At 44.9% G+C, this 14,251-nt stretch overlaps 1 protein-coding gene across 1 annotated transcript; it reads left to right on the forward strand.

Annotated features, from left to right (window-relative positions):
- Nucleotides 1–4,129: 4,129 nt before the first annotated feature.
- LOC120289676 lies at nucleotides 4,130–4,708 on the forward strand. The gene has a single exon (XM_039304991.1). The coding sequence runs from the start codon at nucleotides 4,130–4,132 to the stop codon at nucleotides 4,706–4,708; it is 579 nt and encodes a 192-aa protein (XP_039160925.1).
- Nucleotides 4,709–14,251: the final 9,543 nt, after the last annotated feature.

Genomic DNA, 14,251 nt, shown 5'->3' on the forward strand with positions numbered 1-14,251 from the left:
ACGAAGAAGCCGGGGAGTTTTGGCCGTAGTTAAGGCCAGCGAATACAATGTGGTGGAACATTACGAAAATCACCAGCACAAATCTCTCTGGAGTTGCTTCAAACATCATCAAACATCAAAAATCCCTCATGAAGGTATTAAGTGAGGTACATGTCCACAAACGATTGAGCATGACAAACTCGAGGAATTTGTCGGCACCATTCTTCGAAAGATCAAATGGCATTCTCGATGAAGAAATCCCTGAGGAGGGTAGAGGACACACCAAAGGCCTCTACATATCAGTCAAATGCAATGCATCTCACGTCGCCCGAGTGCTGATTGAGAACGGATCTGCTCTTAACATATGTCCACTAGCGACACTCTGTCACCTTCAAATAGATAGATCACGGATCCAGGTACCCAAGACTTCTGTTCGAGCATTCGATGGAACAAAGAAGGAAACGGTGGGAGAGATCGAGCTCGACGTTCAAATTGGCCCAACCGTATTTAAAATTTTGTTCCGTGATGGATATTTCCACTGCGTTCAATTTCCTCTTAGGGCGCCCGTGGATCCACGTCGCGGGAGCGGTACCTTCAAGCCTCCACCAAAGTGTGAAGTTCGTGGTTGGAGGAAAACTAATAACGGTCCGAGGAGAAGAAGACCACCGTATCTACCATGAGACAGCCATTCCTTATGTTGAGCCGGGTGACAAGAATGAAGCCAGCTATCAATCATTCAAGCTCGTGTCTACTGTACACGAAACTCGAGGGACCTTGCCCCTCGTCCCCGAAGTATCAAGTGTTGCGATCATGGTAGGAAAAATCATGGTTGGACACGGTTTCATTCCAGGACAAGGGCTTGGTAAGGAAGGCCAGGGCATCCGTCAACCTATTGAAGCCTTGAGGAGACCCTACACTGTCGGTTTAGGATACCTCCCGGATAGAAAAGCAAAGAAAAAAGTCGGCCTTTTATACCCCCGTCTCGAGGAAACTTTCCCGAGCCCAGCCCGGATGATGCGTGAAGAGGAGGGAATACTCCAAATTGGTTCAACCTCGAGAGCTCAAACTTGCCCGTAATCCAGGAGGGCACAACTTGGCCCTCAAAGAAAGAGGAGCCGGATGACATGACCACCATATTTGGAGACATTTCTATATGTGCTATTGAGAAGGAGCAGTTAGAAGGAACAGGCGATAACTTCTCATTCATCCAGCTTCAACGCCAAGTTGATGAACTACGCGAGACAGTACACCACTTGACGGAAAACTTCACTCAAGCTACCAGCACATTCCGCTCTCGTCATAGTGAGGATTCGAGAGAAGACCCTACCGATGCGATCGGCAAGGGGTCCGGCTATCTCGGTCCTCAAAAGCATGAGGCGGTATTCGCCTCTTCCTAAATCGATGGCCATCATTTTTCCCATCCTCCTAGAGCAAGGGCTAATCACCAGGGAACTGAGTCATCCTACTCCCGAGTACTTCCTTGATTATGATCCATCCAAGCAATGTGATTATCATTCAGGGGAATTAGGACACTCGTTAGATGGCTGTACCATCCTGAAAGACAACGTTCGGGATCTTTTAGATGCTGGGGTATTCACGTTCCGCTCTCCGTGGCTGTGTTTTGGCAAAGATCACCTCCTCGTGGTACCCAGCACTCATACCATGTTCCCTGAGCATGCTAAGGAAGCACGTAGAGGAGAGATGATCATGGACACTTTGGGTCAGCCAAGTGGTAAATTTGACTACTATGTCAATTATTCAATCCCCCAAAGTTTCTATTATCATCATCACCACATCGTTCTGATGGATGGGAAGGCATGGATGATCTGAATCTGCGCAAAGCCGCAAGCACGGGAGACGTGGCTAGCAACTGGTATGAAGACTTCTTCGTGGGCGCTATCAATGAAGGACCGCCGGGGGAAATGGGCGCAAACCCGCTCGAGTATAATCCTTTTTATTTCCTTCACATACTCCCCTACGTGGGAGCCTATACTTTTTTAAAGAGCCTGGCTTGTTTTGTTTTCAACATCAGTTCCACCCGGGGAACCATTTTTTGAAATCACTCTGTAAATCCGTCTATTAATAAATAAAGTTGAAAACATTTTGAGGGCATGAGGAGACATACTAAACCGGCCCGTTGATGATAGCCAGCCGTCAAATGAAAGAAGAAATCTGAGGCCCGGGTCTCCTCATGTTTCATTATCCTAAATCTTCAAGAACAATTTATCACATTTCCAAAAAAAAAGAGCATGCATACTACTAACCTTATTTGTCCTCTTAGTCTATCTACTCTATGACACAGGAATGATCTAGCGGTAGGCAAGGGTATGGGGGCGGTCCAAACCAACGTCGTGGATAGCTATGATAGCAATTCTGATAGCTCAGATGATGACTTTGATAGTTCCGATGAAGTTCAACGAGACTGGGAGCATCATGAAGAAACAAGGCCTTCCACCACTGAAGACACCGTCATCGTCAATTTGGGCAGCACAGAAGGTCCAAGGGAGATAAAGATTGGCGCGAACCTTCCTAAAGAAGAAGCTGCAAGCTTGATTGCCCTCCTAAAGAGGTATCAAGACATATTCGCATGGTCATACGCGGATATGCCGTGCCTTGATCTAATGATCGTGGAGCATAGTTTGCCAACCAACCCCGACATAGTCCCCAAGAAGCAAGTGGCTAAGAAGAACCAAGCCGAACCTCAAAAAAGATTGAAGAAGAGGTAATGAAACTCCTCGAAGTGGGCTTCCTCGAAGTCTCGCGATACCCAGCTGGGTAGCAAACATTGTGCCGAAAGAAGAAGGATGGTCGAATACGTATTTGTGTCGACTATCGTGATTTGAACAAGGCAAGCTCGAAAGATGATTTCCCATTACCCCACATAGACGTTCTGGTGGACAGTACGGCAGGATTCAAACTGTTCTCTTTTATGGATGGATTCTCGGGATACAACCAAATAAAGATGAAGGAGGAAGATAAGGAAAAAAAGGCGTTCATTACTCCATGGGGAACTTTCCATTATAAGGGCATGCCTTTTGGCTTGAAAAATGCTGGAGCAACTTACTAGCGAGCCATGGTCACCCTTTTCCATGACCTGATACACAAAGAAATTGAAGTATACGTTGATGACATGATCGCTAAAACCAGACATGGAGAGAACCATGCGAAGACCCTGGAGAAACTATTTGAGCGACTTCGCCAGTTTAAGTTGCGCTTGAATCAAGCAAAATGTGTGTTTGGGGCAACTTCTGGCAAATTACTTGGATTCATTGTAACCTGTGAAGGAATACAAGTAGATCCATCGAAACCAAGGCGATATTTGAGATGCCTCCTCCTTCGACTGTAAAAGAAGTCCGGAGCCTTCTGGGAAGATTAAATTACATTGCCCGATTCATTTCCCAGCTTTCTGAAACTGCAAAACCATTCTTTAAACTTCTCAGGAAGGATGCACAAATTAAATGAGATGATGATTGCCGACGGCATTTGAAGACCTAAAGCGTACTTGATGAAACCCCGATTCTAGTACCTCCGGTCTGGGGCACCCTTTAATTCTCTACCTTACCATCAACAAGTGAATCCTTAGGTGCAATGCTGGCACAAAAGGAGCCCCATGACCAGAAGGAGCGAGCCATCTACTATTTGAGCAAAAATTCACTACATCAGAACAAAACTACTCCAAATCAGAAAAAACATGCGCCACATTAGTATGGGTGTTGCATAGGCTCCGACAGTATACCTTGCATTACCAAACTTTCCTCGTAACTGAAAGTGATCCGATCAAGTATTTGCTCAGTCGCCCAGCATTGGTAGGAAAATTGGCCAAATGGCAAATCCTGATCTCGGAATTCAACATTCAAGTGATGTCGCAAAAATCAGTTAAAGGACGGGTGATTGCTGATATGTTAGCAGACTATCCTAAAGGAGTACGCAAGGATAATCCCCCGGACGATCGAATATTCGCGGTAGAAGAAGACACATGGACTATGTTCTTCGACGGAGCTGTAAATTTGTCGGAGCCGGCACCTTTGGGGCGCTCTTGATATCCCCAAATGGACAACATTATCCGGTGGCTGCAAAATTGATATTTCCATGCACCAACAATATAGCCGAGTATGAAGCATGCATCCTCGGCCTGCAAGCGGCTATTGAAATGGGAGTGACAAAGCTAAAGGTGTTCGGCGATTCTACTTTAATAATCCTCCAGACGTTGGGCGAATGGAATACAAAAGACGCCAAGCTTGTGCCTTATCATGGTTACTTAGAAAAATTGGCGGGAAAATTCCAAGACATCTCGTTTGAATACCTACCTAGAATTCATAATCAGTTCGCTGATGCACTAGCAACGCTATCATCTATGTTGCAAGCAACGAAAGGGTTAGAAGTAGAGCCTTTAAAAATTGAAGTCCTGGCAAGACAGGCCTACTGCATGGCTATAACTGAAGAACCCGATGGGAAACCCTGGTATTACGATATCATGAAATACGTCCAGAAGCAAGAGTTCCCTGAACAAAGCACTCCCTCTGATCGAAAATACCTAATGAAAATGGCTTCAAAGTTTTTCGTTAGTGGTGAAAATCTGTACAAAAGATCGTATGACTCAGTCCTGCTAAGATGTGTGGATGCAGCTGAAGCCACACGAATAATGCAAGAAATACATGATGGAGTATATGGCCCTCACATGAATGGACGTATGTTGGCCAAGAAGATAATGAGACTGGGTTATTACTAGCTCCCCTTAGAGAATGATTGTGCTCAGCATGTACGGAGTTGTCATCGTTGTCAAATTCATGGGGATAAGATAAATGTCCCTCCAACTGAACTGCATCAGTTATCTGAGCCGTGGCCGTTTTCAATGTGGGGCATCGATGTAATTGGCCCAATTAACCCAAAGGCGTCAAACGGGCACCGTTTCATCTTGGTTACAATTGATTACTTTTCAAAATGGATTGAGGCCACATCATATGCAAGCGTAATCGCGCGAAATGTCATGAAGTTTATCAAACGTGACATAATCGCCCGATATGGCGTGCCAGATTCGATCATCACCGACAATGGGACAAATCTGAACAACAAGCTGATTGATCAATTATTTTCTTAAGTTCAAGATCCAGCATTTGAACTCATCCCCTTATCGTCCGCAAATGAATGGGGCTGTTGAGGCCGCCAACAAGAACATCAAGATAATCCTAGCCAAGACGGCTGAAAATTACCGCGACTGGCACGAGAGGCTACCCTTCGCACTGACAGCATATCGAACTTCGATTCGAACTTCTACTGGAGCAACCCCTTTTTCCCTGGTTTATGGTATGGAGGCAGTTTTACCCGTGGAAGTAGAAATCCCTTCCCTACGAATTTTATCCCAGGCTGGACTATCTAAGGAAGAATGGACACAACAAAGGCTCGAGCAGCTGAACATGATCGATGAAAAGCAACTGAAAGCCCTCTACCACGGTCAGTGTTATCAGCAGAAGGTAGCTCGATCATTTAATCAAAAGGTGCGACCCAAGAACTTCGAGATAGACGGGCTAGTCTTGAGAAAGACGCTGCCAATCTTTCCAGAGCCTGGAGGCAAGTTCGCCCCAAATTACAAGGGTCCTTATGTAATAAAAAAGATACTCCCCGAAGGAGCCTTGATCCTAGCTGAGATGGATGGGCGAGAATTCTCTAAACCAGTTAATTCGGATGCTGTAAAAAAGTACTATCCTTAAAAGATGTTCCTTGTCTGGCATTGCCAGACACTTCTCTATCAGATTGAAAATGCCTATGCACCTTTCATATATGAGTGATGTATTTACACCATTATAAAGAATATGTGTTCGGTTGACTTAATGAAGGAAAATGAATGGTAATCACCAGCGTTTAGGGAAATGTCGAAAATCAAGTAGCAAACTCGATGGCATAACTTGAGCAAATCGACATTACCCAGGCAGACGTGTAAGAGTAATCCATGTCAATTTCGCCCAGCTCGGTGTAAATGGCGCATCGTTCAGGAGCCGGTCTGGTTAGAAGGAACCTCCTGTCCCAGTTAACAATCTTAGAATCTGAAAGCCTCACTTCTTGTTCTAGATGCATGCCCTCACAAGAAGTAATTATCCATCTCAAATTCCATGGAAGTTCGAGATACATGACGGTGCCCAATGCCGCTAATCAAAAACAGAATGGGAAATTCCCCAAAAGGAATGCATTGAAAGTGAGTCAGCAACCAGCAATCATGCCTACGTAGCCATAGGTAGGAAAGGCCGGTCGAAGGAAGCATGGAGCTGTAAAGAGACTGTCATCGACATTCAAGTATCCCTAGAAGCCAACTCATATAAACTCTGGGGAAATGCAGCTTGGTGTCATTTCTAACATTCACTCTCTGAACTTATATTGACAGGAAGCATTGGGATTCAAGGGCCAGGCTTAATGGTTAAATGGGGCAAACCAAGTGATCCAAACCCGGGACGAGAGCAGGGACACCCGATCAAATTCTCCTTTAGCTGATTATTCACGTGTCATGTCCCTAATCAATATGAGCAATCTATCGACACTCATTTGTGAATAACCTTCGTAAATAACTCTTTTGATATTCAAATTTCAACACATTTGTGAATACCATTTCACCAAGCAAGCACCCTTAAAGCTGTTAATAAGTTTTCTTGAGTAAAAACCGTTCATTTATTTTGAAAGTACAAACTCTTTCGCATCATACACTGCATGCCTTCTTCCAAGTGAATTTTGCGTGATGATTTTGTCTGTCTAAATCTTTGATTCTATTAAAGATTATTAGAATAGACAGCTAAGTGAAGAATACAAGATTAATTGAGCATGCTAGATGAGGCGCGTCGAGATGATGACAGTAAGCTATATCCTACACACAGTCCCCCGTCTATACACTTGTGAGATGAGTGCAGAAGATTCCATGACTACAGGGTAAAGAGTTCTCTCGCGAATGGTACGATAACCAAAATAGTGAGAGGCATTTCATTGTTCACCCCATTAAGCCCCATACACTGGTGAAGCTTCTCTCATATCCCCGTCAAAGAACCACCCCACACTAGGGCAAGTCGAAAACAATTCAGCATCACAAGGTGAGAAAGGGGATAGAAATTTTCTTGCTTACACTTGCATCAATCTTCGAGTGTCTTTATTGCATATGAACACTCACATTAATTTAAGTGCCCTAGAGTCATGAAGAGCAATTCTTTCTTTACGCACTTGTATTCATTGTACAACCCAAGTGAGTCTGTAATTTTACCCTCACATCAAGACAAAGCATAAGTTATTATAGCCTGAGCGCCAGTTGAAGACGAAGACTCAAGAGTCTAATAACGGTGCTTCGATTAAGCTTGCCAAGATCAGCTCTCAAGCAACAAGAATGAAAAAAGGAGGGGCATAAAAAAGCAGTGTACTTGGTAAAAGCAAGGTCAATGCACATACTCGAAGAACTGGAATAAAAAATAAGGGCATGAAAAAGCAGTGTGCCTGGTAAAAGCAAGGCCAATGCCCTCTAGTAAAAAAATACAGCCAAGAAAAAGTTGTTGTTGTGGTCCATAGAACCTCCATATGACAAGAAAGACTAGTGACAAATGCCAAGACAGTCACCAACTCTCACCCTCTTACATGTGAGCTAAGTCTACATCACATTCCCATTGTAAAAGTCTCTTCAGACTAGGGGCACTTCAATTAACGTAGGATTTCATATGTTTATAAGCATCGCTCGAAGAAGTACGAGCAAGACTATTCTATCTCTTTTCGCAGACTCTTGACTTGCAAACCTCGGAGATGATCGTGCGGCACTTCGTTCATGAGCCTTGACCTCGACGGTCCCATTCGATGAGTTATTGACCAAGTCTTCATCACAATTTCAACAAAGACCTCTCACATTGGTAAAGTCGTACCATTTGCGAGAATACTCAGACCCCTGCTGACATGATGACAGTGAGAAGTGTGGTCCTTATGAATCCTGCATCAATGGTCAGGATAGCCTTTTCCATGAGAGTGAGCGGAAAGTCCTTTCAGACTGAAAGTCTCTCATCTGGCATGCTCAAGACATCTACATTCTAAATGAAGGTTGTCTTTCAAAATCTTCCCCAGTGGAAATCAAAAGATGCAGAACTGACAAAATTGTCATGCATGAATCTCATTTGAACTCATGAATTTATAGCATATACAATCATGTGTGCATACTGTGCAAATAGCAAACATACTCTTAGAGATCAGAGATATTGTCAGGTAAGCACATCTCTATCCCCATTTGTCTTAAGGTACCTATCACTGTCCAGGTACTCTCTTCTTGACACTCGACCTATTCGAGTCATCCCTTGAGTTTGGGTGCTTGCAATTGTCTCAGTATCCCGTTGTCTTCGAGTACCCACCACTTGCCGGGTAATCCCTCTTAACGACACTCGACCTGTCCGAGTTGTCCTCAGAGTATTGATACTTGTGACTGACCAAGTATCCCTTTATCGTTGAATACATACTGCTGTCTAGGTATCCCTATTGTCTTTGAGTACCGGTCACCGTTCAGATACTCCCTTTTCCTGACACTCGACCTGTTCGAGTTGTCTCCAGAGTATTGATACTTGTGACTGACCAAGTATTCTTGGAATACCTACTGCTGTCTAGGTATCCCCACATCGTCAAGTACCCACTTTTGTCTAGGTACTCCCTTTTCCTGACACTCAACCTGCCCGAGTTGTCCCCAAATTATATAGTTGTTGTTCAAGCATTCCATTGCTTTGCTTGGCACCGCCATCCAGGTATGCTTTCTAGCACTTGGACCAGCTTGAGTAGTCCCAAATCATATCATTAAATACTTGTGTTCATCCAAGTATTCCAGTACTTTGTACACCTATGGCTATCCAGGTGTTCCACCCCTTTTAAGTGCCTGCGGCAATCCAGGTAAGCCTCGTGCTACATTCAAATTCTCATTACCAGGAGGTGAGAGATCTTCATGAATATCCAAGATACGTCCTCGATATTCCCACTACCAGGAGGTACCCCTCCGATGCTTGTGATCATCCAGGTATCCTCCAAGAGTTTGTACTTGTGATCGTCCAAGTACTATCTCCCAACAAAACAGATGCCCTGAGAAAGGTCGGAGCAATCTCCCGTCAAGGCGACCGAAGAAAGGTTCGGGTCCTAGACAAACCATTGATTGTTTTAACAGGCGACCGAAGAATGGTTCGGGCCCTGGAGAAGCAATTTCCCGTCACGGCGACCGAAGAATGGTTCGGGTCCTGGAGGAGCAATCTCCCGTCAAGGCGACCGAAGAAAGGTTCGGGTCCTAGACAAACCATTGATTGTTTTTAACAGGCGACCGAAGAATGGTTCAGGTCCTGGAGAAGCAATTTCCCGGCACGGCGACCGAAGAATGGTTCGGGTCCTGGAGGAGCAATCTCCCGTCAAGGTGACCAAAGAAAGGTTCGGGTCCTAGACAAACCATTGATTATTTTAAACAGGCGACCGAAGAATGGTTCGGGTCATGGAGAAACAATTTCCCGTCACGGCGACCGAAGAATGGTTCGGGTCCGAGACAAACCACTAATTGCTCTAATAGGCGACCGAAGAATGGTTCGGGTCCTGGAGGAGCAATTTCCCGTCAAGGCGACCGAAGAAAGGTTCGGGTCCTAGACAAATCATTGATTGTTTTAACAGGCGACCGAAGAATGGTTCGGGTCCTGGAGGAGCAATTTCCCGTCAAGGCGACCGAAGAAAGGTTCGGGTCCTAGACAAATCATTGATTGTTTTAACAGGCGACCGAAGAATGGTTCGGGTCCTGGAGAAGCAATTTCCCGTCACGGCGACCGAAGAATGGTTCGGGTCCCGGAGGAGCAATTTCCCGTCAAGGCGACCGAAGAAAGGTTCGGGTCCTAGACAAATCATTGATTGTTTTAACAGGCGACCGAAGAATGGTTCAAGCCCTGGAAAAGCAACCTCCTCATATCACCAGGTAAGATGACGCCTTGATACTTGCCAAACTCGGGGTTCACACCCTATCTCACTCACTCCCGGTAAGTAACTACAGGTATCCTCCTATCTATCTTAGTATATGTAATGTTATATTGCTCTTTTTCTGCATAGAACAATAAGTCCCAAATAAAATATAATCTGTTACGCATGTATGGATAAAATTTAGGCATCAGTTTGTCTTTGAATGCAACCTTTGCAAGCTGACCTTCAAAGAGGGGCAGCTGTTGACGCCTAAAATTTACTACTAATTAATTAGGTTTTACTTTATTTTTTTTATCTTTTTCGGATAATAAATAACAAAAAAAAAAAAAGAAGCAGAAAAGAAGAGAAGCAGCCTCCACGTGGGCCCTCGGCCCATCGTCGCCTCAAGCTCGGCCCCCTGCATCGTCTTCTTCCTCGCGCCACCGAGGAGCACGCGCGGGTAGGCGCGACACCGGAGAAGCTTGAGCGGACGTCGGTCGCGTGCGGAAGGAGCAGTTGGCGTCGACGGGACGTGACCGGAGGAGGTGATGATGGCGGATGGGACAGCGGTCCGACCGGCGGGTCAAAGCCTTGCCGACCGGTCGCTCCCGCGCCTATAAATAGAGGGGGGCCACCGTCGACAAAGGGGGGCCGGGAAAGGATCGAAAGCTGCAGATCCTCGAAACCTCCCACTAAGAGACTTCAGAAGGGGGCCGAGGACAAGCACGCCGAGATCCAAGGTCGGCCGAGACCGAAAACAAAGACACGCGCGAGAGAGGTCCGAGAGGGAGAGGTCGGCCGAAGCTCGAGGTCCCCGAGAGACTTCGGGAGTTCGAGCGTAGGGTCGGCCGTGGTGTGGTGAGCTCGGAGGGTCCTCGAGAGACTTTGGGGAGTTCGCCGAGCGAGCCCGAGGGAGAGGGAGGATAATCCGGCGTGGGTTCGGCCGCGATCGACCGTCCGAGAGCCAACGTTGCCGTCGTCGTTCGCCGCGGTTGTCGATGTCAGTCCGTCTCTGCCTTTGTTGCCGTTGCTCGCCTTCGCCGTTGCCGCCTTCAACCGATCCGGCATCATCGCCGTCGCTGTCCTGGCATCACCGCCATAGGCCAGCGCAGGTAAAAAAGGGGTCGCCGTTGTCGCTGTCGCCATCGCCGTCGCCACCGCCTCTTCCTGTAGTCCAAGCGTTGTTGCCGCCTTTGTCGCCGCCATCGTCGCCGACGCGCCGCCGCCGCAAAGACCTCAACCTTCCCTCTCCGGCACCGCGAATCGAGAACCCTAGGGTTCTAGATTTTTCGGAGTCGCGGCCTCGGTCGTCGGATCGGACTCGGGCCGCGAGCCGGGTAGGGTTTCAAGGGGGCGGCCTCGAGTCGGGTCAAAATCCGGGTCGGATACGGGTAGGGTTTCGCTAGGGGGAGCGGGTCAACGAACCGGGTCATGGAGTGAGTGGTGGATCCGGGTCGGCGGGCCCGGCCGGCGTCCCTAAACGCCCGGCCACGGCGTCGTTTTGTTTTAAAAAAAAAAAAAAAAAGGTCTCGGCCCGTCTGCGTTTCGGCCGGCTCGGTCGAACCCAACCCGCGGATCCGACCCGGGTTGGTTTTGTTTTATTATTTTAATATAAAATAATATTCTAATAAATAATAAATAAATAATTTATTTAAAAATCAAAATGTTTTAATTTCCAGAAAATCAAAAAATATTTAAAAATGTTGAAAAATGTTTTATTTTCTAAAAAAATCGAGAAAATCAAAAATAATTTATTTTCCGAAAATATTTTGAAAAATATTAAAAATACTTTATTTTCCGAAAAATCAAAAAAAATCAAAAAATTTCATTTTTTTCCAAAAAAAGCCAAAAATTCATGAAAAAGCCAAAAAATTCAGAAAAAGCCAAAAAGACTTGTATTTTTTGGAAAAATACCAAAAAATCCAAAAAAATCCCTTTTATGTCCAAAAATTAGAAAAAGACTCAAAAATGTTTTTCCTCCTGAAAATGCATGGAAAATCCCTCGAACATCCAAAAATCTCGGGGTTTAAACAAGATTAGGTACCGAAAAGGGCATTAGTGATTAACTAGTGTAATCAAGTCCCCGATCCTAATTTCTTCTCAGTTTGTGCGGTAGTGAGTATTTCTCCCGATACTTCACTTGGGTTTCTAATCAACCCACCCCAAATCGATTAGTGGCGACTCCATTTTAAAAATTGATTTACAGGTTAAAAAATTGAACCATTAAGTCATGAATTGGTGGACTTGGGAGAGTCCGGGCTTAATAATTTCAGCCGAGCCATTAGCCTCCTTAGGCGCTCGACCCAATTGCGGGCGCCGAAAAAAAAGAGGTCGCAACGGAGGGGTGTGCAGGGACAAGAATGGTGTGCTACTCAACGGTTTTGCTCGCTCGGTTAAAGCGCAATCCCCCTTGCATGACGAAACCCTAGCTATTTGTGAAGGTCTAGAAATGGCAACGAAGTGGAGGAAAAAAGAAGTGGTATATCTACAATCTCTCTGTGCATGCACAAATTTTTGGGCTACTCCCTGCTCGCTGTCTTCCAGGTTTTATTGTTTTTTGACATTGACGGTGAAGATTATGATGTATATATCGTCATAAAAAAGGCTTGAGGGTGTGTTTTAGATTGTATTGTTCTTTATGACTGAATCGACATTTCAGGAGGCTCAAATGAATCTCGTGTATGTATAGACTATGGCCGAAACCTTAAAATGCTATGCCTCTCTTGTTTTTATCTGATATTATGTGTATATTTAATCTATTATGAGGATAAAAATATGTTCTAAACAACAACAAAAAGAAATAAAAAAAACAATAATTATAAATTGTTGTAGTGTCCATAAAAAACCAAATAACAAAAAGTTTAGGAACTATATTGAAAAAATTAAAAGTTCAAGGACCGCATTGCATATTAAAATAAAGTTCATGGATCATATTGAATAAATTAAAAATTCATGAACAAATTATATATTGGGCCAAAGTTTAGGAACTATTTGTTTCGTTATCCCTAATTTTATCTATAAGGAAATTGAATAGAAACAAATCAGAATTTTTTTTTAAATAATCGACTTGCGGATGCTCTATTTGATGTGTTATCTCCTTACTTATACGTAGTAGCACACAATATAAGAAAATCGAAGGGAAACCTAGGACAATTAAGAATCACCACGATGAATGATTTAGGGTCGAGTTTCACTTAGGAAGCACCACCTCCCACAACAACCATACATTGTGGGATATGCATGTAAGATGTTCGGTCGATCTCAATCTTCAAGACCACGGAGCGGTGCGATCACTCCTTCTGCAGTCGCTGCATGTCCTCACACATTGCCGCAAAGATCAAGGACGGAGCGGCGAACGTGCGATGTCCCAAGTCGGATTGCAGGACGATGCTGGATCCCATTACCTGCAAAAAGCTTGTTTCGAGTGTAGGGTTCGCCCGACGGTCCGACCACCAGTGAGAATCGGCTGTTCTAAGGTTTGCGAGGTATTACTGCCCGATTATAAACGAGTGCGGAGGGGATGGGTTTGGGGGGGTGGCGGCGTTTCAAGTGCCCCAGTTGCAACGGGAGTGGTTGGTTTCGGGACGAGGATATTCATCTTCTGGAACATCTTGCGGAGAGGCAGCGGTGGAAGCGGTGTAGTCAATGCCACATTTACGTGGAGTTTGGTGGAGGTTGCAAGGACATTGTGTTCGAGTAAACTTCTCTGATTAACTTAGGTTTGGTGATTCCTTAACTAGTTAATTCTGCCAATGTTTCTCCCCGTCGCATCTCTTGCTTCGACTTGAATAAATGACTAGGCTTCTTATTTCCTCCAGTCCAAACGTGCTCTTTTAGGTTTCGGTCCGATTGAAGATAATCTGTGGAGTTTTGATCAACCGCGAATTCTTTGATCCATATATTTATATATATATACACATGTGATTCGGCATGTATGAATATGTAAAGGGCCACGTAAAATCTGGCTACTCAGCTGATTTAAATTCGATCCCAGTACAACAAAACGACTTAAAAGGGACCCTCGTTTCGGCTTTTATGCAGATGTAAAACTCAATTTTGCCATGGATGCGGGCGAAAGAGAGGCCCCTCCTCTTCTTGTGCCTGCGGAAGAAGTCTGGGAGTACAGTGGCATCACGCTGGGCTTGGCCATACTATTTCTCTCAGTTCTGCTTGGGTCATTCCATTATCTGACATATATCCTTTCGCTGGGCTGAGAAAATATTAAGCTCTAAGATATCTTTTCTTGGAGGGCCGAAGAAGACTATCCATGGTTGTTGACATTAGGTTTTGGAGTTACATTTTGATTATTCAAATTACTAACAGTTGTCAGATTCTATCATGTTCATTTGATGACAAT

The sequence above is a fragment of the Eucalyptus grandis genome, chromosome 11 (genome assembly GCF_016545825.1).
Source record: "Eucalyptus grandis isolate ANBG69807.140 chromosome 11, ASM1654582v1, whole genome shotgun sequence".
Taxonomy (NCBI): Eukaryota; Viridiplantae; Streptophyta; class Magnoliopsida; order Myrtales; family Myrtaceae; genus Eucalyptus; species Eucalyptus grandis.